The sequence below is a fragment of the Phaenicophaeus curvirostris genome, chromosome 1 (assembly GCF_032191515.1).
Source record: "Phaenicophaeus curvirostris isolate KB17595 chromosome 1, BPBGC_Pcur_1.0, whole genome shotgun sequence".
Classification (NCBI taxonomy): Eukaryota; Metazoa; Chordata; class Aves; order Cuculiformes; family Cuculidae; genus Phaenicophaeus; species Phaenicophaeus curvirostris.
In genome coordinates, this window is record NC_091392.1 from 74,396,822 (window position 1) to 74,424,032 (window position 27,211).

At 39.2% G+C, this 27,211-nt stretch overlaps 2 protein-coding genes across 6 annotated transcripts in view; one reads left to right on the top strand and one right to left on the bottom strand.

Moving 5' to 3' along the window:
• SCUBE1 (signal peptide, CUB domain and EGF like domain containing 1) overlaps positions 1-27,211 on the bottom strand; it is a 222,042-nt gene that overhangs the window by 158,050 nt on the left and 36,781 nt on the right. For all 5 annotated transcript variants that reach the window (XM_069863916.1, XM_069863906.1, XM_069863897.1 and 2 more), the window contains exon 4: positions 13,510-13,644. In XM_069863916.1, the coding sequence (XP_069720017.1) occupies positions 13,510-13,644 (135 nt within the window). The remainder of the gene's footprint in view (positions 1-13,509; positions 13,645-27,211) is intronic.
• The window catches only part of LOC138724325 (patatin-like phospholipase domain-containing protein 2), a 520,777-nt gene that overhangs the window by 99,455 nt on the left and 394,111 nt on the right, over positions 1-27,211 (top strand). The window lies entirely within an intron of this gene.

The following is a 27,211-nucleotide window of genomic DNA, read 5'->3' on the forward strand; positions in this document are numbered from 1 at the left end:
AGCAGCAAATGCGATACCACTCCTGTCACAAATGGTTAATTTGTTTCTGGGGCACTCAGCATCAGATTTCTTGTGGAGGCACCTGAAACAGCAGCCCTATGTTATTAGCCATTTTAGACCAAATGCTAGCATCAACACAGTGAGTGGAAGCCTAATCTGCAAGCTGTACTTCAGAAATGAAAGAAATGTTTACAGGGCAGTAGTGGTGTGAAAGTGGAAGAACCTGCTTCTCTCGGAAGTCTATATGCTCTTCTGGCACATTCAGGGTGAGAAACATCCAGTGTGTACACAAAACATTCTGTTGCCCTCACAGCATTGCTCTTTTCCTGTGTATTGAGGCTTATTTGTCATTGCTGAATAGCTTTTCCACCTTAACACTAGCAGGCTCTCTTCTGTGCCAAAGCGACTATCTTGGCACCTGATTATTGCTCTGCTATGGTGTGTTCTGATATTTTACTACAGTAACAATCAGTAGCATTTGGGATTAGTAGACAACGTAATTGCCCTGTAAGCATATTCTTCAGGACTGAACTACCTTTAATCTACTTATCACTTATCGGTTTCTTTCTGGCACTTTTTATCCTCTTTCTCAAAGTTCTGTATGGGTCCTAGAGTTACTTCTGTCCTATAGATTAGTGAAATGGTTGCTAAGGTCTTCCACAGAAAGTGAAAAGTTTACAGTGGTAGTACAGTTATTCACAATTTTATTTACCTGTGCAATGGTATAACCCAATGAAAAAAACATAATTTGCATTGCTTTCTGATTCAGTCTCTACAGTTGGCACATGTTCACAGTCTTGTGATGCTAGTTCAAATCCTACTGAAGCTGGTAGGAGTTTGTGGACTTCTGAACAAGATTGATCAGACTTGCATCTCATCTTTACTTCAGAAAGAACACTACAGCTTGCTGAAGCAGTCTTTAGCCTCTACAGATTTCATGGTCTAACCAAGCTGTATTACTCCATCCTACCTCCAAGTATACACCTAACTTGTATCCCATTTTAAAAAAAAAAACAAACAAAACCAGCAAGGAGGTGGAAAGATAGGGTGCATCAAGATAATAGAGATATAGATTCTGCCAGATACAGTGGCAGAAATGCACATGGAAATAAGCATGACATCTGTTAGGGCGTATTTGGTTTGTAGTCATTCGCACCTTTAATGATCTAAGAAAAGAAAGGTGAAGAAAATCCTTTGGCAGCTACGAGCTGTTTGTAAGAGTTCAACAAGACTTTGGGGTAGTAAACAGAGCATAGTCAACATTGTTGTGCAAGGTAAACATGGAGAAGTAGAATTCCTCTTCATAGCAGCTCTATTTGATTTCTATACTTCAATGAAAAGCATCTTCTTCATATTCAACACTGAATATGGATTTTAGTGTGGGCGCTACTTGGTGGTAGTGAATGCAAGCAGAAAAACATGGCAGTGTTTATCCTGACATCGGGTCATACTGGAAAGGAAGAAAATCCAGTTTCTGCCTGTAAATAGATGGTGGAAGTCCAGCAAGAAAAGAAATATAGAACTGGAAAAGTAGGATACCATTCAACATAGCCACACTTCTGACCACAATGTTGCTTTTGAGACAGTTCAACTTAGTATAGCTCAACACCGAAGTACCTCCATGAAGTGAGTCATGACACACACCAAGAGAAAATGAGGTCTTTACAGGTGTTTTTAGAGGAAATGAAGAAACAAAACAAGCTCATAAAACATTTAACAAAATGACACATAAATAAAGTTTGAGTGCTTGGAGAAATATTTACGTTCTGGGTTTGGGCACTTGATAGCTAATAGCATGAAGTGAATTTGATGGACACTCATAAGTGGCAGCACTTACACTAGGCCTAGTAAGCCTCAGAGACAGTTTAAAAAACATGCCCACAGTCTGGGCAATAGAAAAATTCCTTTAGCCACCTAATGCCCCTCTTGCATTAAACTAATGAGAACAACGTAAAAAACACAAAGAGGGCTTCCTGCTCCCACCAAGGCTCTACTTTTAAAGGATCTAACTACTGAGAACTACTACCGGTGTTCTTTGATTTTATTGTTTTTCTGTCGTTTTACTCTACTATGGGGCTGTTTCATGGAGCATTTCAGTGAGCTCCTGACAGGTAATCCTCCAGATTAATTCAGAGTTCATTTGGCTGGTAAGTGGTCAGCCTCTCTGAGAGATAGCACAGGAATGACAGCTCACTATCTCCTTCTGTGAATTCTTGGAAGATTGAACAGCACAAAGTATTTTCAACTAATGTCAGCTGAAGACAAATAGTAACTTAGCCAAATGCTAAAAACTCATGTTGAAATCCACATACAAAGCCTTTTCAAAATAAATCTCCAGGTAAACATACTACTCAGAATCAGGATTCAAGATAGAGACACATATTAGGCTAGGAAAGTATTGCTCACCAAATCCTGGTTTAAAACAGCTTTTTACAGGCTATTTTTAATGATATGTTTTTCAGAATCTAATTAGACAGAGCAATTAGATATCCATTAAAGAAGCACTCAGGCCAAATGACAGCTTTTCCTGCAAAGCTTAGGTGGAGTTCTGAAAGCATTTTGTCTGGAGAGGCTAGGAGCAGAAACACAGTACTGGACAAGATCATGCAGACACACAGCTGTTCATAGGGGCAGGGGCAGGCCACTCTTGCCTCAAACACAGCTTCAATGCTTCCTCTCAGCAGAGCTGGCAGGACCCTTTTTTTTTTGTATTGTTTGGCCTTTTCCTGGAAAGGTCCCCCAACAATGAAATATTTCACCTGTGAATGAAACAGCTGATCCAGAAACACTACCTGGAATATGCTCCTTCACCGGGCAAATCAGGTTTCATGTTTGAGCTGATTCTGTACTAAGTTCCCAGTGTCTTCTCTTGATCAGGAGTCTTCACGGATATACACACTGCAATGCAATACAATCCCTGCCTACGGAGGCAGAGAAGGCTACAGATACAGTGCCAACGACAATACTTCCAAGTCTATTTGCTTCAGACTTTTGATGTCTGGTTTTTTCTATGCTTTTTTTTTTATTTTATTTATATTATTATTATTCCGATAAAGCAGCTACCTCAGAGAACAATGTGGTTTAGTAAAAAATACACTTCTTTCAAAAATAATTTCTATAACACTCAGTTGACCTGTTTGGGTAGTCATATTCCACCACACTTTTCAGAACCTACACGTTCCCAGTGTCAATTTGGCTGCCTTCCCAGTACAAGGGCACAGTACAGAGAGTTAACAGGCATCCTGAATTTCAGTACGAGGTCAAGTTGCCTGGCACCATCAGAAATTGTTCAATTCATAACATTGAGTTAATAGAGAACAAACAGAAAAAAAAGTGTAAGGAGGGAAGGCAGGAGAGGACAGGATTTGCAAAACGCACCTAGATTCACCTAGATTCCTGTACACTTACACTCTAAACATGTACATGTAATTCATCCATCACTGATATTGAAGGGAACTAAAGAGGAAGGAAAGGAATTAAATAACAGACAAAAAGAACAGGGCTCAGAGTATCTGCATTCTACTCCTATCAGGAGCATACATAAAAACAGATACTCAGTTTAACAAAACAGATTTGGTGAAACCAACATAATATCAATTAAACTGCATGACTTGTCAAATAATTCCTTCACAGTTTTTCTGAAAAACTCTTGGGATTACCATAACCTTCCTGTGTAAATCTAGTCAAATTATTTAACTTTTCTGCCTCCCATATCTATAACTTCCAGCACATGGCATAATAGCTCTTACTTCAGAGGGGGTTTCAAGTCTTGAGGTAATTTTTGTAGACTCCTGCAACATCCTCTAGTGAATTAATGATCAGAAAAGCAAACAACTAGGAGTTCACTTCTGAAGCAGGCAAAATAAAAAACACACAGCACAAGAACAATTCACATCACTGCTTCCCCATCTTGACATTTGTAGCATTCCAAACAAATGTCAGTTTAAATAACCAATTCTCATTACACTAAATACTGAAATGCCAACACCGATCATGTGAATTTCTGTCAAAAATTAATGTTTGAGAAAGGGGGCTCCTAGTTTTGCCCTGTCTAGTACTTTGTAGTTTGATATGGATTGAAGATAGCAGCTATTATATTATCCACAGCCCATGTTGACTGTAGGGAGAAAACCTGCCAACTCTGGTAAATCACCAATGTAACACAATGCTTGCAGCACATCGTCCTGGATGTTAGTGGCTTACATTGCATGTGCAGTGATTTAGTGAACTATAAACATGGCAAAGGACTTTTAAAGGAGGTACTCCATATCAAAGAGGGGCAAAAGTGCTGTTGTTTTTACTCGAAGATGAGTGCTTTACATTGGAAAAAAGAGAAGAAAGATTATTTGCAGCTTCTCAGCACTGGTAAGTCAGACAGAACCTTTTGAAAGCACTCAATCATACTATGCATCATGCACAAAAAGCAAGTAAATTGATTCACTGCACGAACTCAGTGCTTTTATCAGTGGTGAACATAATTCAGAGGGTTATTCCAGCAACACACGATGCTTGTTTCCTGTTATACTTAACACTTGTTTCTGCATTTTGTGACTCCTGGGAGAACTAAAGGAGTTGAACCCATGTAAGGGTATCATCCTGATCACTATGCGTATTTGCAGGATGGCTTTGCAATCTCAGCACATAACCCATTCCATTGAGAACAACAGTTTTCAAAGCTCTTGCTGCAGTTTGGCTATACTATGACTATCCTGTGCCTTATACAGAGAAGCAGTTTGATAAGTAGAAATAAAATTATGAGGGAGAGGATACTGACAAATTCCAACAGTGAGCCAGGGAATTAAGGGGACAGAGAAGTATAGATTTTTGCCTTGTGCTAACTGCTTCACCTTCTTCTTCAACCTATTCTCCTCCACTTCGCCTCATTCCTACTCGGCTGGGTCTCTTTCTCTCTTGTTCTCTTACTTTCTGTTTACCAGGCACACCTTTGTCTCACTCCCTTCTTCCTTTTTGCCTTCTCTTAAAAATATCTCATGGTGCTAGCACAATGTTTCTGCCATGAACTTATTCACAGTGACTATGTGTTTTGTGCTGTCCTCTGCCCCATGTTTGTCATGTTTACTTAGACTTTAAATTTTCCCAGTTTGCGTGAGGTCTCACACGATCCAGCCCCATTCTTGACTCGTGCTCAAGTACAAAATAATCAAAATACCATCAAGAACAGTAACAAACCAAATAATTTTATGACCCAGATACTTTTAAGATATAAAGCTTAACAGAGCATGCAAGTATTCTTAGGCTTGAAAATATACATGGCTATTAAATACAAGCATCTTCCTTCTTCTTGCCGTTAAATCCCAAATTATTTCAGAATAGCTCAGAGCAACCTCCAACATAATTATATGGAACTGAATAATTAGTAGAACTCATTAAATGCATAGAATGCATATTGTATACATGAGGGTAACGGTGTATATGAACAAGATTTGACATTCATATCTCAAATTCCTACTGGTTTATAGCCAAAACCACATTGTGGTATTGGCCTTTAGAGAGTTCCTACCGGACTGCATCTCTGAAATTTGTCAGGGATAGGAGAAAAAGAGGAACAGTACCTGCAAAACAGCCTGTGGCTGGTTTCTCTGCGTAGTGAAAAACACAAGACATGCATGGAAAGGCTCATGGTGTAGGTATGAAAGATACTGAGCATCTTTATACAGTATTCAGAGCAGACTCTGAATTCATCATTGTATCCCTGATGCCATGAGAAAGATATATCATGACAAACACAATGCACTATATACCTAAAACTGAGTCCATTTTTTGCACGGATGTGTGAATGCAAGCTTTTTTTCCAGTACACTCTGGCTTAATAGTCTTCCCAGATCTTTCTCACTTGATCTTTCAGTCAACTGGATGCTAGAGGCCTTTGAAAAACATGTCAGTTTTCTATTTAGTATAATCCTGCCACATCCAGAGCAGGCAGTATGAATAGAATGTTGGTTCACTTCCAGTGCTGTTGAATGATTGAGTGAGAAAGCCCCCTTTGCATATTCTCTCTCTTTAATTTTTTTAAAATGTACTACTTTCCAGTGTGCTTTCCCATCAGTGCGTATAGCTTTTCCATCTTGTCAATACTGCCAGTCAGTTACTGAACTACAGACTGTTTGCTGCACTTTCTGTCACACAGGTGTGGAGAGATTTTTGATCTGGCTTACAAATTCACTGCTACCCCTGGCAGGCTGGCTGGCTGTCATGCTGTTGCAGGGTGTTTCAAACAGCTGCTCTTTCCAAGACATACTTCTTTGCATCTCCATCTTCTTATTTCTTAAACATCTCTTTTCCTTCATTAGTTTCATCCTTTCCGTACTGAAAGGCACTGGCAACGGAGCCGTGCACAAACAACTACTGTACCATTAAACTATTTCAGATTCTGGCTCATTGAAAAATTATCTGCATGGCCTAGTTCAAGTACTGCATGCAGGTTACACATATGGCTTCTAGATTACTTACCAGTTAATGTTTCCTAGTACACTTAGGCTTTGATTTTTTAGTTTTACTTTCTTTCTTTTTTATATTTAAAATACTTGCATCTGTTCTGATCTGTACACTTAAATCTGGGAGCTGTAACAGGACAGCTTCTGCATAACACTCTTCAAATTCAATCCCAAATTCTGGCAAAACCTGGCAATGCATTTCTGAGCATTGGGAGATGTTGCCTTTGAGTTTTAATGAACTCACCACTGCATCCTGCTTAACCAGGTGGTTTAGTAGTGCATTCAGTCTTTGCTGAAGCAAAACAGCAGAGGATATTGATTAGTCGACAAAATTTGATTCTCTTTTTGAATTAAACCTGACACAAAGTCCCAGAAGATTTTGAAGCACAGTATTTTACCTTCAGAAGGCAAGTGAGTAAGAAAACTACAGTACAATATGCAGAGACTTCATCATATTTTGTTGAGTATAATTATGGCATGGGTCTGACTTGGCCCTAGGAACTCAGAAAGGGCCTGCAAACAAGTCTACTTGGCTGTATTCAAATTTGCAGCTTGGGATATGCCAAAACTCTATCTTGGTTTCATATCTTACATGATTTCCTCACATCCTGGCTTCCTTCTGGACTACTCTGAGGAACATGACTGCAGCTGCTCTAATGGAGCGAATCTGTCCTGCAGTTCAGCCACAGCTACAAAAGCTTTAGAAAATACTGTTATCTTTATACCGCAGTTTTCTTACCTAGAAAAGGAATCTTGTGGCCTCAGGTTTGAGTTGCATTTAAAGTTTTTGTAAGCCAAAAGTAACATACCTTTGCCTCCAATTCTATGACAACCTAAGCAGTCACCATTTAAGCTGACATTTGTTGAAGGCCTTAATGTAAAAAGCTGAAGTAAGAAAAAAACCAACAAAAAACTACTGACAATTTTCATACTTAAAACCTTGCTTTTGTAGTTTTATTTGGATAGTCAACAACCTCCCCAGGGACACAGTAGAGTCTCCATTGCTGTTGGTTTTCAGTATGCAACTAGACAGGGAACTCAATAATCTCCTCTAGGCTTCCTTTCCCACAAATGTTTGGACCAGATGATCTGTTGAGGTCCCTTCTGACCCCGGCTGTTCTATGATTCTATAAGACTAATTGCTCTCACATTTAGTCCTAAACTTTCACCTAATATTGTTTTAATGATTATATAATTATTGCTTCCCCTCACAGCTGAACTTAAGTCAGATTTCACTTAAAATAATTTTACCTCAGTGTAACTTTACTAGTCCTAATCACGATAAATCATTGATAGATGAAGTGAAGGAGATCAGGTCTAACTGAGAATATTTTTACTTATACTAGGTATTTTCATCTCTTGCATTTTCCCTTGAGACAAATTACAAACTCCTTCCAGAGGAATGGAGAGAGCAAATGTGAGCTGAACTTCATGCAGGCTGCAGGAGCAAATAAGAATCCCTGAAACTAAAGTACAGCAATTTTTGTGGGTTACACATAGTTTTAAAAGGTTACAAGGAGATTGAAAATGGTTTATTAAGCCTATTTTCCTGGATACATTCTGTATACTATATTCTGTGAAAGATAATCAATTGAACTATTTATTCAAAAAGTATCATGGGAATGTGTACACAGACAAGTTTCTATTAGGCTTAGGTCATACTATATGCAGTTTTAAGAAAAAGCTTCCAATACTGCAGATGGTTTGCCCAGATAAAACTTACACTGTCTGAAAGGTTTTCTTACAATGTTATCTAAAAACACATGAACTGATTTCCTTCAAATTTACTTTACATATATTCCTCTACTTTATAATCATACTATGATTCCAATTTTAAAAGACAAATTGGACTGCTTTCCTCCAGTGAATGGGATGCCTGTCTTGAGGTAGTTATGGCAAAGTACATTTGAGTAACGGAGTAATTTAACTGGTAACATCACCATGAAAGCTTTCATAGTTGAGATGAGAAACCTTGCACTTCACAAAGTCTGGAACGGTGCTGGCAACACTTAATTGTTCAAAGTCACCCTTCTACATTAATCTAAATATGAATAGATTATTGTGCTTTCTTTAGAAAATGCATCTCTGTCCTTTGAAGCGCTTAGCAGAAAATCTGAGTCATAATAAGCTTCTTGCTCAGAGTCCCACAATGCATCAGCACCAGAGATGGGAATAAAATCCAGAATTGCAACCTGTGAAATTTCCTGAACTGACTGAGGATCACGCTTCTGTCCAAGGAGTTCTAACACATTATTCTACTGCTATAAAATTGCACTGAACTGTGAGAGCAGGTAAGGAAGAAAAATAAATCATGGAAATTAGGAACAAAATAAATTGAGCAAAGATGGTTTTATAATTTTACGAACAAGAAGAAACATGATTTGGTTTGATGTGAGCTGACCAAAGGACTCCAATGCTACTACTGTAAAATTAACAAGGGTTTAAACATATAGTCAAATTTAACAAGTTACTATGTATCAGTGCAAGCATGGTAAGCCATTTCATAAGCCCACTGAGACCATGACAAATGCAAGATCACTTGGCTTAGCGTATTTCCCTTTTCTGTGTTACTAAATTGTTAGACATTTAGTGCCGAAAGAAACAAGCTGCTTCTGAGACTCCAAAGCACAATAATTTTCTGCAGTTGTGGTAGCTTGACTTTGTGTCAAACCCTCTAACTCTAAGAACATGAGGTTAATTGGATAAGAGGATGTAAAAAAGCATTCCCTTGCCAAATGTTTTTTTAACAGCCTTGAAAATGATGGTGACAATCATTTGACCAGACCATCAGAATTTCCAGCCTTCTATAGCCTAGTACTTCTCTACCTATTCTTGCCTCTACTTGGCACTACCTGTATGAAAACATTGGCAGTGATTCTTTAGTAGACAGAAGACCATTAATATAACTATGCTTTAGGTAGACATTCAATCTAAAATGACAAAAGTCTTCTCAGCCACAGAACTCCTGAAGTATCCATCTTGAAAGCAAACATCCCCATTGCTTTAGGAGACTTTCCATCTGGAAGTGGGACAGCAATGGCTTTCTATACGACTTCAGTTGAGAATTTTAGTTGGTGAAGCAGCTTGCAGTCAAGGCTCCCAACCACAATACTTTTTTACAGTAGTAATGCAAATGGGACATACTGAAGTCTTAATTCTGATCATTCCAAACTTTAGTGGACATACAGGCATATAACTAGACTCTGTCTATAGTGATGCTTTTTAGGCTCAGTTCTGTTTTTTAACCCACTTTGGTATCACTAGGACTTTAAGAATGTGTCTAGAGGCTTTGCTGAATTGCGGCTTCTGGCCTATCATCAAACTAAATGAAAACACACTGTAACTCACTCACCTGACTCAGTCACAGATGTAGTATACAGTACTAATTTCCACATTTATTAAACACATGCTCCCTCTGGAGCTGGAGGTGATACAGTAACAGCTGTCTTATTCTGGTTTCTTTTTAAGTCATGAGGAAATAAATTTAAAGGTGTCTCTGGTATAATTCACAGTGTTTATACCTACTACTGCAATTAAGATGTACTAAGATAAACAACCATTAAGTATATATTTTACAATCCATTCTTCCTCCAATTCTCTCTCTCCATTGTTGTCATCATTACTGTGACTAAACTAGTATTGAAATTTGACTCAGCAAAGGGAAATTCAATTTTGTGCAAAAATAAATGAGGTAAGTTGCACTGGGCAGATTACCCTCCCAAAAGATACCGAGACTAAACAGAAGAAATCAGTAGTCCTGCAATGAAGACAATGGGAAAAAAAGCAAATGCTGGAAAACCAGGGTCTGCCCTAACTTTAATGTCAGCCTGGCCTTCCATTAGTATAAAATTCATATTCCTCTGTGGATCATTAATCCTTTTTGTCCACAGGAAATAATAAGAACACATCTAGATGACAAGAAAACATGTCATTTGGGACACAAGGATGATACAAAAAACTCCTACCACGTACTCCAATATGGCTTTTAAGCACTTGTGGGTAGGCTTCTGGGTAAGAGCACAGTGGTGTAATTCATGCTTAAACCACTGGGATGGGCACAGCATATCTCTGGAAGCTGAGGACATTAATGCAGTAGCTGACAATTTTAAGGAGGGTGCCTCATACCATGAGGCACCTTTCCTTTGGCTGGTTAGTGCAAAAAGAGACCTATTCCTTCCTCTGTTCAATCCCCAAGAGAATATCCAATGCCCTTTTTTAACTCTGAAACTACCACTTCACTTGAATGCACAGATGAGCTTAAAGCACATGATCAGCACCAGCCCTGCTGGTGGCAGAGGTAGGTGAGCTGGGCCTGCAGAAAGGACATTACTTAGGCTTGATACTGCTCCCTCTATTCCAAACTACCCAGTTTGTCCTTGCCAAGTTCAGCTCTAGCTGTGCTTTGGCCTTCCTGACACTGTCTCTACACAACCAGGTAGTGTCCCTATACACTTCCCAGGTTCCCTGTCCCTGCTTGCACCACCTGTGCAGTTCCTCTTGTTCTTGAGTTTGGCCAGTAGGTCTCAACTCAGCCACACTGGTCTCTTCCCTTCCCTGCCTGATTTCCTACATCTGGGGACTGAGCGCTCTTGTGCTGATTGGAAACCATTCTTAAGTATTTGCCAGCTCCGTCTGCTCCCTTGTGTCCAAGGACCGTGTCCCAAGGGGTCCTACTAACTAACTCCTTGCAGTGCTGGAAGTCTGCTTTCCTGAAATTTAGGGTCCTGACTATACGCCTCATTTGCCCCATATCCCTCAGGACCTTGAACTCCACCAGCACATGATCACTGCAGCCCAGGCTGCATCCAATCTTGATGTCACTGATGAGTTCACCTGTATTCCGGTGTTCATGAGTTCATCGGGTCCAGTATTGCACCCCTCAGGTGGGGGTGGCTATTACCTGGGTTAAGAAATTGTCTTCAATGCACCCCAGGAGTCTCCTGGATTGCCTACAACTTGCTGTGATATTTTTCCAGCATGTGTCAGGGTGGTTGAAGTCCCCGAGTAGGATGAGAGCTTGTGAGTGTGAAGCCTCCTGTAGCTGGAGGATGAAGGCTTCATCGGTTGGCTCATCTTGATCAGGTGGCCTGTAGTACACACCAACCACAAGGTTCCTCTTGGTTCCTTGGTCTTTTATTCTGTCCCACAAGCTTTCAACCTCTTTGTGACTACTCTTCAATGACAGCTCTTCACATTCTATCCCCTTTCGGACACAGAGGGTGACGCCTCCACCCTTCCTTCCCTGTCTGTCCCTTCCAAGCAGCCTGTAGCCATTGATGCCACACTCAAGTCATGGGATTCGTCCAACCAAGTTTCAGTGACGACAACTAGATTGTAGCTTTCTAATAGCACAGTAGCTTCCAGCTCCTGTTTTTTGCCCAAGCTTCGTGTATTTGTATAGAGGCACTTCAGCCGGGCTGTTCGTTGCTTTTATGCAATTAAATGTTCATTTCTTATATGACATTTTCTTTGTAAGCAAGTTAACACAAATATATGATTGCCACGCATATTTATTATGTGCATACCACAGTTAGCTTTCGAGCCCACTCCCCAAGTCCTTCCAGCAAACTAGGAATCCTCTTTACTATAAAAACTTACCCTTCTCCCTCAATAAATCTGTTCCTTAGAAGAAACTTGTGCCTTCTAAGTCTCTTTTTTCATTTATTTCATTTGTTTCCAACTCAGATAACGAATTCTCTTTCATTACAGCTGGGAATTTTTATAAGGTGCAAATTAAAATAATGATTGTATCACAGCACTTGGCAAGTGGTTTTCATTAAGCCTCCAACTAATATTCCTTGCTCTGTTGGACATCTTTGTGTCAGGACTGAAATTTTAACAATTTATGTTGAAAAGAATTACTAAAAACTTATTAGATAACAACCTTTAAAATGCAGCGGTTGATAGATCTTAATTGTATGTTCTTGTCATAATCAAAGTACCTAAACTGCTTAAAACTTAACAATCATGCAAAAAAAATGACCTATGAATATATTCTGGAGAGACACGTTTCTGAAAATGAAAATTATTTCATGTCTTTACAATTCTGTGTAAGCAGACACACAGTGGCAGAAATAAATTTACATTCCCAAGATGCCACACTACACCATTTTGCTTTCTTATGAGGGCACCTAAACACATATTCCATGTTCAAGTAAGATTTTCTGGTTAATTTGAGTGATTAAAATAGTTTAGAACCATTTGTGTGGCTTGTTGAAATTTACAGCGTGCTTACGCTGTTGATTACCAGATTCATCTTGCTGCTTTGTCATTCGGTATTGTCTATCGGTAAATGAGTTTGCTAGCATATTCCCATTGCTGCCAGGGTCACCAGAAGACTGAACGAACACATAAAGGGTCCACTTAATTGCAAAGATTTATAGCTATGCTGTTTTCTTTTCTCCCTTTCCACTCAAACTTGTCTTCCATGTCTGACATGTATAGAAAAGGGAGAAATGCTTATTCTAGTCAAAATCAGCAGCAGACAAGGATTTTGTTTTGCAGGGATTCCTTATTTCTACTGCTACTGCACAGGCAACAGAGAAGCAGTTTTCTAACCCACCCTAGACAGGGTACTGAACCAAAGAAAAATGCTGTGTCAATATAACATCAGCCATCACCAGTCTGCAACAAAGTAATGAGTTGCATGACTGGCAAAAAAATATAACCAACAAACTATTTATTCTGATGTAAGAGACCACGCTGTCTAAGGTGGAAGACAGGTGAACTATTACACAATAAACGGACAAGAAATTGTTAAGTCTTGGAAACTCCAAAACAGAAAGTTGCCATTTGCAAATCTGCCTCTGCCTGCCCAAAGACCCTGCTGTTCGAACCAAATGTAACTTCTATGTAAATCCAAAGCCTTTTACCCTCTCTTATTTATAGTTCTGCTACAAGTCTGCATGGCAGACGAATCAATCAGTTTTAACCAACCAGTGAAATGATTTTGGGAGCTCTGGGGACAAAAATAAATAAATCCCTTCAAACAGTTTCTGCATTTCTGATTGAACACAGTTATTCTAAAGAGCGCAGTTTACACATTGGCACTTACCAATGGAGCGATGGATGCAGGTATGCTGGTTATCACTCAGAAAAAAGCCCTCCTTGCATTGACATTCATAGCTGCCCATAGTATTTACGCAAATCTGCTGGCATCCTCCATTGTTATCCTGACACTCATCAACATCTAGAAGAGAGAAGGAAAAAGAAATGCAAGATAATGTACAGTTTCAGATTATACATCTAGAATAGCAAGGAATCCATGAAAAGTCGCATTGTATTTTAAGCTAATGAAAATTAGTCAAATCTCATCAGAGTTAATCCAAATTAATCCATCTAATTCTTTTCCTGGCACCCTAGATTTAAAGTTAACATAAAAAACCAGTGGGGTGGGGAGTCCAGCTAAGTCTCCATGCATTCTGAGCTGCAAATTGATTTCCAATGCACAATGTTAACACCCTAAAAAGGCTGTGACCCCATCTGCCAAGTATGGTGTTGCATTCTGTCATTCCCACTCCCCTTGGAAAGACATACTTCAGGCCTACAGTAATTTCTAGCAGGGGTAGCAGGCAAATACAAAGGGCATTACTGGGTGAAAAGAGTCTTTTATAGAGTTCTGGTCTTGAACAGAACAGCATGTTTCAATTACTGGAGTCATAACCCACTACTTTGTCAGTTTGTTTAATGTTGTTTAATGAAAAGAAGGCTTCTTAAATCTAAATGTTCCATGCCTGTATTGTCATTTTAATAGGCAAATATATAAAACCACAAAGGCAGCTTTAGCTACTGGCTGTTTTGAGGGTCTCTGCCGACCCCCCAACACCCCTCTTGGGCATAGAAGATTTTATGCTGATGTTTTTAACAAAGACATGTTTAAGCACCAGGAAACTGCTGCCGCTAAAAGATATCTGACCCCCCATTCAACCTTGCAACTCTCCTGTTTTGCTCATAAAAGGTATATCAGACCCATTTTCTATTTCTCCTTTGGATAAAAGCAACTTGCCATCTGAAAAACTCATGTTTTCCTTTTTTATCGGGACTCTGCAACCAGTTAGTTGTTTCACAGTATGTGCCACCATGTCAGCAAATGAGATGGTGGTGCTTTGATTTAATTTTATTTTAGAGAGGGTGAAAAACACAAGAAAGCTAAATGATGGACAACATTCAAAACCTCAGAAGCACTGCCACAGCTTCTGCAGAAATTAATTGCTCCAGGACTGGCCACAATACACTAAGGTAAAACCAAGTTGCTTTTGCCAGTACTCTTGCAGGCAAGGCCAGGAAGCTCTGTAATGCTGCAGAAACTCAGCTGGTAAATAATGCAGGAACACCAGCTAGTTTCGGTAGCTTACTGTCTAAACTTGCTACCGATCTTTGTGCCGGTGTGCTGCCTGCGCTTCATGGGACAGAAATTGTAGCTCTTTCTCATAGAGAAAAAAAGCTCTAGGGTAATTACAGCAGTACCCTGGGAAACCAGGCAGCCTCCTCCTGTCTTGAATCACAGTGCAAGTGTGTAGGCAGTCCTTCTCCTTTTTTAATTTACCAGGAAATGTTAAGCGCTACTGTCTCCAGTTTTCTGTATCAAAATACTCCTCGTCCTCTTCCAGATTTCAACCTGCTCATAACCCCACCAGAGCAGTTTGGGAGGTCACAGGAAAAGGAGAAGTGAAGACTTCCCTTGCTTACTGTATACGGTATAAAAAGGAGAGGTAACTAAGACAACTTTGTGAGAACCTTCCTCAGTGAGTAAGCAGACCTTGCTGTCCTATTAGTGCCAACTCAAATTTCTTCTTTCAAACAGCACACTCCCCTCTGCAAGGTAAGTTAAACACTTATTGAAGGAAAAAGTCTCAGTTGCTACATGTACAAACCCCAAAATTTTGCTGTAAAGTATGCAGCCTTCCCAGCATTCTCTTTATAGTATCACAAAGCAACTTGAACAATTGCCTTCCAGATCTGATGAATAATCTGAAACAAATGCAATGATTTATAAACATTTTCTTCTGCTCTATCAAATGCTGGTGGTTTACCACTTCTGTAAAGTGACAGCTCAATTTACCACCAAGTCCCGAATCCATATGCTGGAATAAAAGTTATTAGAATTTAAACTGTTTAAAAAAAGTTCCATTATGAGGAATTCATTTTTTTTTTCAATTATTGGCCTAAAAATTATTTTAGTATGCATTCATGAAGAGAAAGAGTTGAAGAAAGGGAGGAGCTGGGATGAACTACTATATCTCTGTCTCCATACCACATGCTTTCCAATAAATTTTGGTCTACTGGCATAGGATTAATATTTTATATTCCCAGGCCTCAATCCTGCTAGTGTCAGGCTTTCTGGAGTAAATATTTACTGAATTATTTACTTCCTAAACTTTCTTTCCAATAAAGTCATTTTATGATCACCCTATTCCTAACCTAGTTTAGAAAACAGGATAAAAAAAAGTCCTCTGAAGTTAGGAGAGAGAAGTCTATCATCTCCAATGAACTCAAGCTTTGGTAGATGCAGCAGAATAATTCCTTCATTTATCTGTTTTTTTTTCCCCAAAGCTCACAAATTAAATTACTGCCAAAGAGGCTTTTCCTTTCATTCACTGCTTGTGCAACCCTTGTTCAATGCATCTCAAGTTACCCAGCTGAACGCGTAAACATCAGTAATGCAGCACATGTGAGATTGTACTTTGGATGAGATATTCTCAAGATAAACATAAACACCAAAATAAGTAGCCAGGTTTTCCATAAAGCTCTTCTGGCTCCAGTTTTGGAGTCTCTACACGTCAAACTGGGCTGCTGATTGTTTTGAAATGTTGAGGGTGGATCCTGAAGTGCTTTAATTGTTACCATTCCGTGAGACAAGCACCTGCTGGAGACCTGCACCCAAGAGCCTAACTCTAGGTATAGGAAATAAAGTCACTTATGACACAAACCCCCTTCATTCAAGCATTTATTCTAAGTCCCAACTAAATCCATTTAAAAAACATTTAAATTTATCAAGCACAAATCCAAAGTTCACTTTATTACTCTACTCTTTTTTTTTTTTATAGGAAGTAGACATGTCTGCTTTGGCAACCTTTCACCCCAAATGAGCTACCATTGGTCATTTTATCCAGGACCAGGGTTATCTTCCTGAGGACAGCAGCCCCATGGCAGCAGGTGCCAATCTCCCTTCCTTTGAACTGGTGTACGGAAACTCAAATCTATTTCCTAGGCTCCTTATTTGAGAAGAATTCTTTCACCCAGCTTGGCCTCACTATCTGACACTGTGTTGATTCCTGGAGTACATTATGCACTGCTTACAGGAGAACTGAGCCTCAAAATCCTACTGATGATACTAGGGTGGAAGCTGGAGCAAGGTTTCAGCAAACCTATACAATCCAAACTGACAAAAAAGATGGAAAAAGGTTCCCATCTGAGATGAGCTCAGATGGTTATCCCACGTTGCTGTGCCATCCTTCACCCTCAGAAAGAGGAGGAAAAACTAGGAGAAAGTGAACATATGTCCTTAAGCCATCTCTGTAACACTTATCACAAAGAATTGTCCGGTGATTACGTCTACCAAAGAAAATCCCTGATGGAAGCACTTAACTACTCCTTAGCAGCACAAATAAATAGCTAAGAAGACAATGGGCACAAGACCTAGAATTGTTTATACGGAGTTTAGACCAGAGTGACAAACCTATGTTTCCAGGGAGATGAGGGCTTGGATTTCAAATTGGGCAGTCATCATCAAGGACAACGAGGAATAAGGGAAAAGCCAGTTCAGGGAGAGGCTGGGAAAGGAGTATCTTTCAAAAGAGAAGGAGAGATAATGTATGTATGTATATATAGATACATATATAGATATATCTATATATCAGAAGCATTATTCAAATTAATGCATTCCTGAATTTGCATAAGACCTCTAGCTTTTTGGCCCACTGCCTTTACATAACCAAAACTTCTGTTCTGTATCTTACTAAGATGAGATCTTCCAGAATGCTGTAGTGTGGAACAGTATCAAAGGGTAGGAAACTTTACAGTTGATAAAAAGAGATGTTTATTTATTAAATAAATAAATGCTTATGGTTTCTAATTTAATTTATATGACGAACTTTTCAAACTAGCTCCACTGGTATTTCACCCTCCTCTGGCTCAGAGCTTCCCACAGTATTTGGCCTAATGAAGTTATTCTGACTGAGTGTCCTGTTTGGATATAATTGAGAGGGAAAGGTCTGCTAAGGGTACTGAAACCAAAACCACAGCCAGGAAGATTCTAAAGTAGAAATGTTACACAGAATCAATGTCAAGATCAGTATGTCCACTATCCACTTCCTCCCATGATCCCTTCTTCCTTCCTTCTCACTTCTTCTTTCACATCAGCATTTTCATAGATGCTTAAGTCCCTCAGAAATCTGAGTCTCATTTTCAAAGTCTCCAAACCATTTGGGAGCCACAGTACAATCCACTCACTATAGGATTAAGATTTTTTTTGAGAATTCTAAACCAGGATTTTGACTCATGATTCAGGGAGCTGATCCTGCTAGTTTTTCTCTAAGCTGCTCTTTGAAACTTTTGGAAGATTTCTTTAAGATGCCTATTTTACCAGTGCAGAACGTTGTGACAGAGAGAACTACCAATAGCAATACTTCAGACTTTCCTGAAATGTTAGCAATAAATGGCCACTGAAGATATCTTGTATTTGTATGAGAAATTATTAGCAGTCGCAAACTCAGAAAACATGAGTGCCTGGTTCTGGACTTTAAAAATAATTATATTCTGAATAATTTTAGTCAGAAAGCCTGCTAAAATTCTCATTAAAGGAAATATCATGTTTCTGGATTTACTGTAGTCATAGTTATTCTGATAGCAACAGAACGTCTAGCCCAGCATCCTCTCTTTGACACCACCTTGTAGCTGATACTCAGAAGACTGTAGAGATGGGACAGAACCATTGCTAGCATGCTCTTATAGCTTCTGGCAATCACATACTTATTAATCTTCCTATACCACTTGCTAAACCATCACTGCTGAATCTTTCCTGTACAAATTTGTCTAACCTCTTCTGAATCCAGTGAGATGGGGCAATTACTTCTACAATTTAATTATGAGTTACGTAAAAAGACATCTTTTTGTGTTTCAAACATTCTGCTTCATCCTCTAAAGGAATGCCCCCAATCTCATTTTTAAATATTGATTCCCTACTTGCTTTTTCTGCGTCTTTCTTGATCTTACAGATAGCCCTCAGCCTCATACTGTCTATCTATCTCATTTATTTTGAAGCTCAGCCATACACAAATATGACAATTACAGAGACAATTTGAATTACTTCACTATATCATGTTTAAAACAAAAAACGCTGATTTCTAAAATTCAACCTTAATGACAGCAACATTAGGCACATATTCTTCTCATGTGTCTATTCCATTCCCTCCAAGTACCATGATGCTTTGTTGGAGTGAGAGTCTTGGAATATCTGATTTCAAGATAGCTATGGAAGCCCAAAGAGTATATCTGGCATGTAGGAGTGACGGAAGTGGTATCGAATTAGAGGCTGTGGGCAGGTGTACAAGTAGTGACATGCTGTCAAGGTAGGGAGTGTGATACACTGCCTCAGATGATGGGATAATGGAAACAGGAATCATTGCTAGTTGAAATAACTGCTAAACCATCTTTCTTAGACCAATTTTGTATGAGCATACAAAGGGAAATATTAGAAGAAAGAGACACCACTACCTATGCACACAGCATTCATAGCTCCAGGAGATCTGAAATCAGACTTCATCAAGAGCTTAAAAGCAAGGCTCGAATTTCCTACTATTTGCACATAAGACTAGAATTCTGCTTTTTGTTCACTTCTTTCAAAAACTGAAAAATGTGGTGAAGAGAAGGAAAAAAAACACTGCACCCTTGAATCTAGTACTTCATTCACTACCACAGTTGCAGAAATCATCACTATAACCCTTGCTGAGAAGAGATCCATCCACAATAAAAAGAGATTCTACAGCAGTGAATGTTTACTGGAGTAGACATTAAAAAAAACCCCAAATCTCTGAAACATTACCTTTCCCTGAAAAAGAAAGCACATTTTGCAGAAGAGAAACATGAAGTACTAATCACAAGAATGCTTTTGGTTGGCAAATACCAAAATAGTTCTAAAATGATCAATAAACTGATCCCTAGAGCCACTCTTTTCTTATGTACAAGGATACAACACTTAAAATGTAATGCCTGTGATCAGTCCTGGAGTATCCCATCTCTTAATGGGCTATGAACACCTATCACTTCAACACTCAATGACTAGGCTTCTTGTTTACCTGCACAGTTATACACGTAGGCAACTTAAAAAGGAATGTTTAATTCTTTTTTTTTCTGTAGCTATTTTGTGACACACAGTGGAATTCCTTAAATTTCACACTACACAAACACTGCTGCAAATGCAGCTGCAAAAGACTTCTTTGCTATGTATAGCATAGGAAATATTTACTCAACACTGCTGCATGTGATGCCTGCCCATTTGCTGAGCTGAAGTAAACAGTCCCATAGCCATTGCATGAATGTTGCATCGAGTTCAAGTCTCTTGATGTCACAAGTTTATTCCTTCCTAAAACAACTGGGTACCACTGTCTGTCCTCTGAAGACACTAAAACCCTATTCACAGCTTTTAGCATTCCTAAATAAACATTCGAGCCCTATAATGCAATATCTTAGTTGTAGCTTCCGTCCTCTCACTTAGTAATCATGTCTGTTATTCAGACAAACACATACATGTGGTGGCTTCCTGATAACAGTGTCTAAACACAACAAAGTTCCAAACGAATTGTTTTTTAATATGTTACTCATTCTTCTGATACAGGTCTTTAAAACAATTTTGTATGAATTTGATCCTGCTTCTTTTCATCTACAGCACTACTGCCTAGGGAATGTCAGCAGCCTCCACCTTGGCATGAGGCTCAGACAGACCTGGCCCGATTAGCAATAAGCTTGCAGTTGCCACTGACATGTAGCTGCATCCAAGGTCACTCCAAGTTGCAATGTGGGATATTAACAGTACTCCATACACTATAAGGAGGGATGCTAATTACAAATTCAAACAAGCAGCAATCACGATCAGTTGAAGGCAAAATTTGGGACAAGTTGAGCTAATAATCCAGTCAATTATCATAGTGTCTTACCCTGGACTTTCTCTGGAGCATCATTAACTGCTGCAGGGTTGACAGACGAAGTATTCTTTATACCTCTTCCAAGATAACTACTGCCTACACCTCCTTCCTTTTACATCTACTTATAGACCCTTGTAGTATAAGAAAAAATTGATTTGAATTAACTCATAACTGCTTTTTTTGTTGGCTTGTTTTTATTTTGTTTCTTACAAAAATGAAAAATATTTTCCTGGCAAAGAATATAATTTAATATGGAAAATAAAACTACTTTCATTTCAAGTTGGTAACATTTTCCAGGTATATACAACATGGAGCATCTTGTTCCAGAGCTCTGGTAATAAAAGCCAAAGAAATCGCTAAATTAGTGATTTTCTTTGTTATCTATCAGTAACATAGCCAAGGAACTCTATAGATTCAGAGAAGGGATTTCAAACTAAGCACTGCAGCATCCAGTAGGCTATGAAGTTGTTCTCACTCTACGTCAATAATACATTAAGTCCACAAAAAGTAGAAGAAACACTGAAAAAAAGAACTATATCAGGAGTTGAGAAACACTGGCTTAGTCAGTCACATATCCATGCATTAAGGAACAGTGAAATGCTGAAAATGTTTTGAAATTACTGAAGTTTCTACTGTAGGTCATATAAAAATAATTAAATTTTCCTGGAAGTTGGTGAAAAGTGTTTGTAAATGCAACCTCTGTTTCTGAATAGTTTCAGTAGGTACATTTTCAGTGAACAAATGCTTCATCTGGGACAAAAGTTCTGGGTAAATGGGCATTTATGCCACCAGGGAAACTAGTTCAGCATTTCCACTCTCCTAAACGTGAGTAACACACAAAAAAGCAGTACTTAGAACACAGGTTTTCTCTAATTTCTCTTGACAGAAATACCTGACAGATATTAAAGATCTTACAGTAAACATTTATTTCCTTTTTATATAGAACAGCAATACTAGCTTACCACTCAACCTATTCATGGTGTATTACACAGGACAAGTTGGATTAGTTGGCTGGTTTGTTTTCACTACGTGGTTTTAAGACAACAGCCTTAAAAAACAGTGGACACCTGCACACCAGCTGAGCAGCCGCTGCCTATCAGTACATATAAGCTGCAGTAAATTGTGTTGGTGCTAGGCAACTCAACAGATGAACACCATCAGCCATGTGCACCTCTTATAAAGAGAGATCAGCATTGCCTTGATTGGTAAGAGTGCTGGGAATTATCAATGAAAAACGGCAGCAGTCAAAAAGCCTGACTTCAAGAACATCATAACTATGTACAGAAGGGGAGAATTTAATAAGTTCAGAGCTGGCAGGTAGTGTAAAGCCAAAACAAACAAACATAGAACCCAAAATAAATCAAGACAAACAACTGACTCATCCCTACCTTCCACGTGAAATTCATCAGCACTTGAGAACATGTAAATGTATTTCTATAACAGCTGTATGAGAGCGTGCTTGCTGACTTCAAATTAAAAAGCTCAAAGCAAAACTCAGTCCATACTCAGAATACTTATGTCATTTCAGAGCACAAGAATGAATTTTCACATTCTTTCAATGTGCAGTCATTAACAGACTGAGCCTGTGGTCCCTTCAGAGCCTAACTGACACTGAATTTATATTTAAGGAAGAGCTATTTCAGTTACTTTTAGAGTAAAATCAAGGATCTTAGACTTCCCTGAGACATTTCAGAGGTTTCTTTAAGTACTGAAAAACACTCAGTTGCATATAGACAGTCTCAGGCCTTTTAAAGAAAATACTGCACTTGCACAGGCAGCAGGTATCATATCACTCATATCTGGTGTGCACATATATGTTTTGATGCCGTGGTATTAGGGTGCTAAGCATCTTATATAACCAAGCGCTAAATAATGTGTAAGTCATACAACAAAATTCTGGGTCCTGGTCCTGTAAGTGCAGCTCCAAGCCTGTAACTATAAATCACTAGTGGATACCAGAAACCATTCTTTGCTGTCATAGTAGTAATTCGTATTGTCTCTCTGAGTAATTTCAGGAGCAGTTCCTTAGTTATGCTTTCAAAATAAACAACAGAAGTAACTAAATAAACAACGTTTTTCAACGTTTTCAAAGGAAATTATCCAAGCCCCCCAGTTAAGTCTAAATATACCCATATATATATACTCATGACATTGAAGTGCAAAAGTATTTTTCAGAAGCTTATACCAAAATATGACTAGTCTTTATTTTACTAATAAGTATCTGAAACATATGACTCTGGTACTTCCATGTAACATTGTAAGTTTTAAGTAGTGGAAAAATTTTCAGCCTGTATTGGTCACAACAGAAATACACTGGGAATACTTGTAAAAAATCACTTTGGGATTTTTTTTGTTGATTCAGATACAGATTCAGATTCAGATCCTTCCATTCTTTTGAACTCTTCAATTCTATTTCTGTTCTGTTTTGACTAAGGTATGACTGCTCTGCTGAAGAGGCTGTACTACAGTCTAATAGTCATTGCTGCAGCAACTTTCTCTTCAGCTAGAATTTTATTTTGTGGAGATGGAGTGGAAAAGTTTGGGCCTGACTCTCATTTCTGCTCCTGTCCTACAGCACAATACCGTTATGTCCACTCCAGTCTTATTTATTTAACAAAGTATATTTCAATTTTTTCTCACCATTTTTTTCCATATCCCATAAGGCCTCAATCATAAATTTTGTTTTAATCCTAAACCTTCTAAATTCTCTAAACTATCATTCCTGTAATTAATTATATTATTATTATTATTATTATTATTATTATTATTATTATTATTATTATTATTATTTAGAAGTTAGCTACAAACATCACAAAGTCATATGCTACCATCAACAACTTCATGTTCCTTCCTGCCCCTCTTCTATGCAAAACTACATCTCGTGCTCTGATATCATTCCAGTAAGAAACATTTCTTCACTGAAAGGGTCATTAGGCAATGGAATGGTCTGCCCAGGGAGGTGGTTGACTCGCCTTCCCTGAAGGTGTGTAAGGTGCAGGTGGATGAGGTACTGAGTGGCATGGTTTAGAGATTGGTGGGAATGGTTGGACTCGATGATCCGGTGGGTCTCTTCCAACCTGGTGATTCTATGATTGTATGATTTACAGAAGGAATATATTGAGAAACTTGAGAAGGATCTGGATTGAAGTCTGCAGATGGAATTGGAAGCAGTAAAACCAATTCTCCTGTAGTGTGATTCCAACTTTTTTTGCACATTCAAATTCAAAGGTTGCACATTGTACACTGAAGTCAAAAGGGTAACATCAAGATGCAGAAATTCACGGAAAGCATTAAGACAATGAAAGCAGGGCACTACAGAAAGCTCAGACTCTGGAATCTACTTAAGAAGGAAATTCACTACCAACTTTTCATTTGGCACTCATCCATACTGGAAGAGAGTTCTGTTTCCATCTCTGGTACAGTAAGCAATTACATAGCAGCTACTCTACTTGATGGCTATTTCTTGACTGTATAAATCACATTGTTTATCGTAAATCAACACTGCCAAGAATTGGTTGCATTCTAAGCATAGTACAATAACAGTGACTGTATTTGAAATCAAAGACCAGATGACTTTAAAGTTCTCAACTTTGTCTGTTTGGGTTTTTTTGTAATCTATATGAATTCAATGTTTTAATTTCTAGTATTAACAAAGACATCTTTCCATGAGGGAAGGCTTGAAAGTCATACACATCTGACTGGTAAATACGTCCATTATAGGGTGAAATCCTCCACTCAGGTGAACACAATTTCTCCTTATGGTATACATCAATATAGGCCATACAGGCTTAGAAATTTGCTATTATACGAAAGATAAGATGAATTAACAAAAGATATAAAGCTAATATAAACAAGATAAAGCAATAAGAATGCAGAACAAATAATGCAGAATAAAATTCTAACTTTGCTGAAATAAGACACAGCCATATCAGATCAAATAAAAGCATCCGTATAGGACTTAACTGATTTAAGTCATACAGATGAACATCACACTCTAAGCTGACTATACTTTCGTAAGTGTTCCATGTAGAGAAATCTTTACTGTGATTGATTACCTCCTCCAGGGAGTAAATATATTTTTTAAAAAAAAGACTCGGACAACAAGACAACTTGCAGAAACAAGAAACTGAGATTGATGCTGCTGTCACATAGCTCCCAGTTTTTTAATTTATTATGACAGTCTGAGAATCTAACTTTATAGTTGACAGCGACCAAGATTTATTCCACACTTTTGATTATTTCCCCATACCTAACAAAAAACCTTGGGCCTACACCGATTTATGCTCTCACTTGTTTTTCTACTTCTCGGATCACATAGGCTGAAGAAAGCAAAGATAAGGTAAATTAACATATAAAGAAAGTTATATCTTATTTGAACTCAAAAGATTAATGTGGAGTGACTACACATTAAGGTACTTTCAAAGGTGGAAACTTTCAGATACGGAAATAGAAAAAGCAGGGCAAGAAAAGCAGTGTGTTAAGATCCTAGTTTCACAGAGGGCTGGATTATCAAAGTCCTTTTCAATTTTTGTTGCATTTCCAGAGTGAATATGCATGCATTTTCAAAACTAGCCTCCAATTTTGGGCTTCAAACTTCTGATACCAACAATCCTATTTTGAAAGACAGAATCATAGAATCACTAGCTTGGAGAAGACCTTTAAGATCCTCAAGCCCAAGCATTCCTGCCCACTACTATATCATATCCCTAAGCACTTAATCTACCCGTCTTTTAAATACTAGGAATGGTGACTCAATCACCTCCCTGGGCAGTCTTGCCTGGTGCTTGATAACCCTTTTCATGGAGAAATTTTTCCTAATACCCAGTTCAAACCTTTCCTGGCACAGCTTGATGCCATTTCCTCTTGTCCTGTCACCTATCTGCAAATAGGTGCAGATCTGCAAAAAAAGATCTGCAAAGGGATCTGAACAGGCTGGACCGCTGGGCTGAGTCCAATGGCATGAGGTTTAACAAGGCCAAATGCCGTGTCCTGCACCTGGGGCACAACAACCCTGTGCAGTGCTACAGACTAGGAGAAGTCTGGCTAGAAAGCTGCCTGGAGGAGAGGGACCTGGGGGTGTTGGTTGACAGCGACTGAACATGAGCCAGCAGTGTGCCCAGGTGGCCAAGAAGGCCAATGGCATCTTGGCTTGTATGAGAAACGGTGTGACCAGCAGGTCCAGGGAGGTTATTCTCCCTCTGTACTCGGCACTGGTGAGACCGCTCCTTGAATACTGTGTTCAGTTCTGGGCCCCTCACCACAAGAAGGATGTTGAGGCTCTGGAGCGAGTCCAGAGAAGAGCAACGAAGCTGGTGAAGGGGCTGGAGAACAGGCCTTGTGAGGAATGGCTGAGAGAGCTGGGGTTGTTTAGCCTGGAGAAGAGGAGGCTGAGGGGAGACCTCATTGCTCTCTACAACTACCTGAAGGGATGTTGTGAAGAGGAGGGTGCTGGCCTCTTCTCCCAAGTGACAGGGGACAGGACAAGAGGGAATGGCCTCAAGCTCCACCAGGGGAGATTTGGGCTGGACATTAGGAAAAAATTTTTCACAGAAAGGGTGATTGGGCACTGGAACAGGCTGCCCAGGGAAGTGGTTGAGTCACCTTCCCTGGAGGTGTTTAAGGCACGGGTGGACAAGGTGCTGAGGGGCATGGTTTAGTGTTTGATAGGAATGGTTGGACTTGATGATCCGGTGGGTCTCTTCCAACCTGGTTATTCTATGATTCTATGATTCTATCACTTGGGCAAAAAGATCAACACTTGCCTCTCTACAACCTCCTTTCAGGCAGCTGTAGACAGTGACAAGGTCTCCCCTCAGCCTCTTCTTCTCAAGGCTAAACAACCCCAGCTCCCTCAGCCGCTCTTTGTTAGACTTGTTCTCCAGCCCCTTCACCAGCTCTGTTGCTCTTCTCTGGACACACTCCAGGACCTCAATGACTTTCTTGCAGAGAGGGGCCCAAAGCTGAACACAGGTGAAATGCGGCTTCACCAGTGCTGAGTACAGGGACAGAATCTCTTCCCTGGTCCTGCTGGCTACACCATTTCTGATATAAGCCAAGATACTGTTGGCCTTCTTGGCCACCTGTGCCACTGCTGGCTCATGTTCAGTCAACTACCTTCTAACACAGAACTGTCTATAGTACATTTAATTATCATCCTAGCTATTCATAATTGCTCGGCACCTAGTCATCAGTTAGTGGAAGGCATTGTGGAATAGTAGTATGTGTTATAAAATCTGATGCATGCCACTGTACCACAAACTGGATACTTTAAATTGCTGTGATGAATCACAGCTTTTATGATTCATCTAATGTATAGACCAAGTGAGATTGACTAAAGAGCCAAAACCAGTAATAGGATAAAAGTTAGTTTGCTGAAGAAACACATCTGAAAGTAACTTCCCTTGTCATTTGGGCTTGCATCTGAAAACCAAAAAACTTCAAAAAATGCACTCAAGTTTTTCATCCTGAAAGAATGCATTCATCACTGAAATTTAGTTAGTGGCACAATCTGCAGCATGGATTTTTGTGTATGCAACCACTGCAGCTTGTCTGTGGGAGGGAGGTTCACTAGCCTAATGCCTCTGGTTCCCCATTTGTTCTGTAATTCCAAGGTTC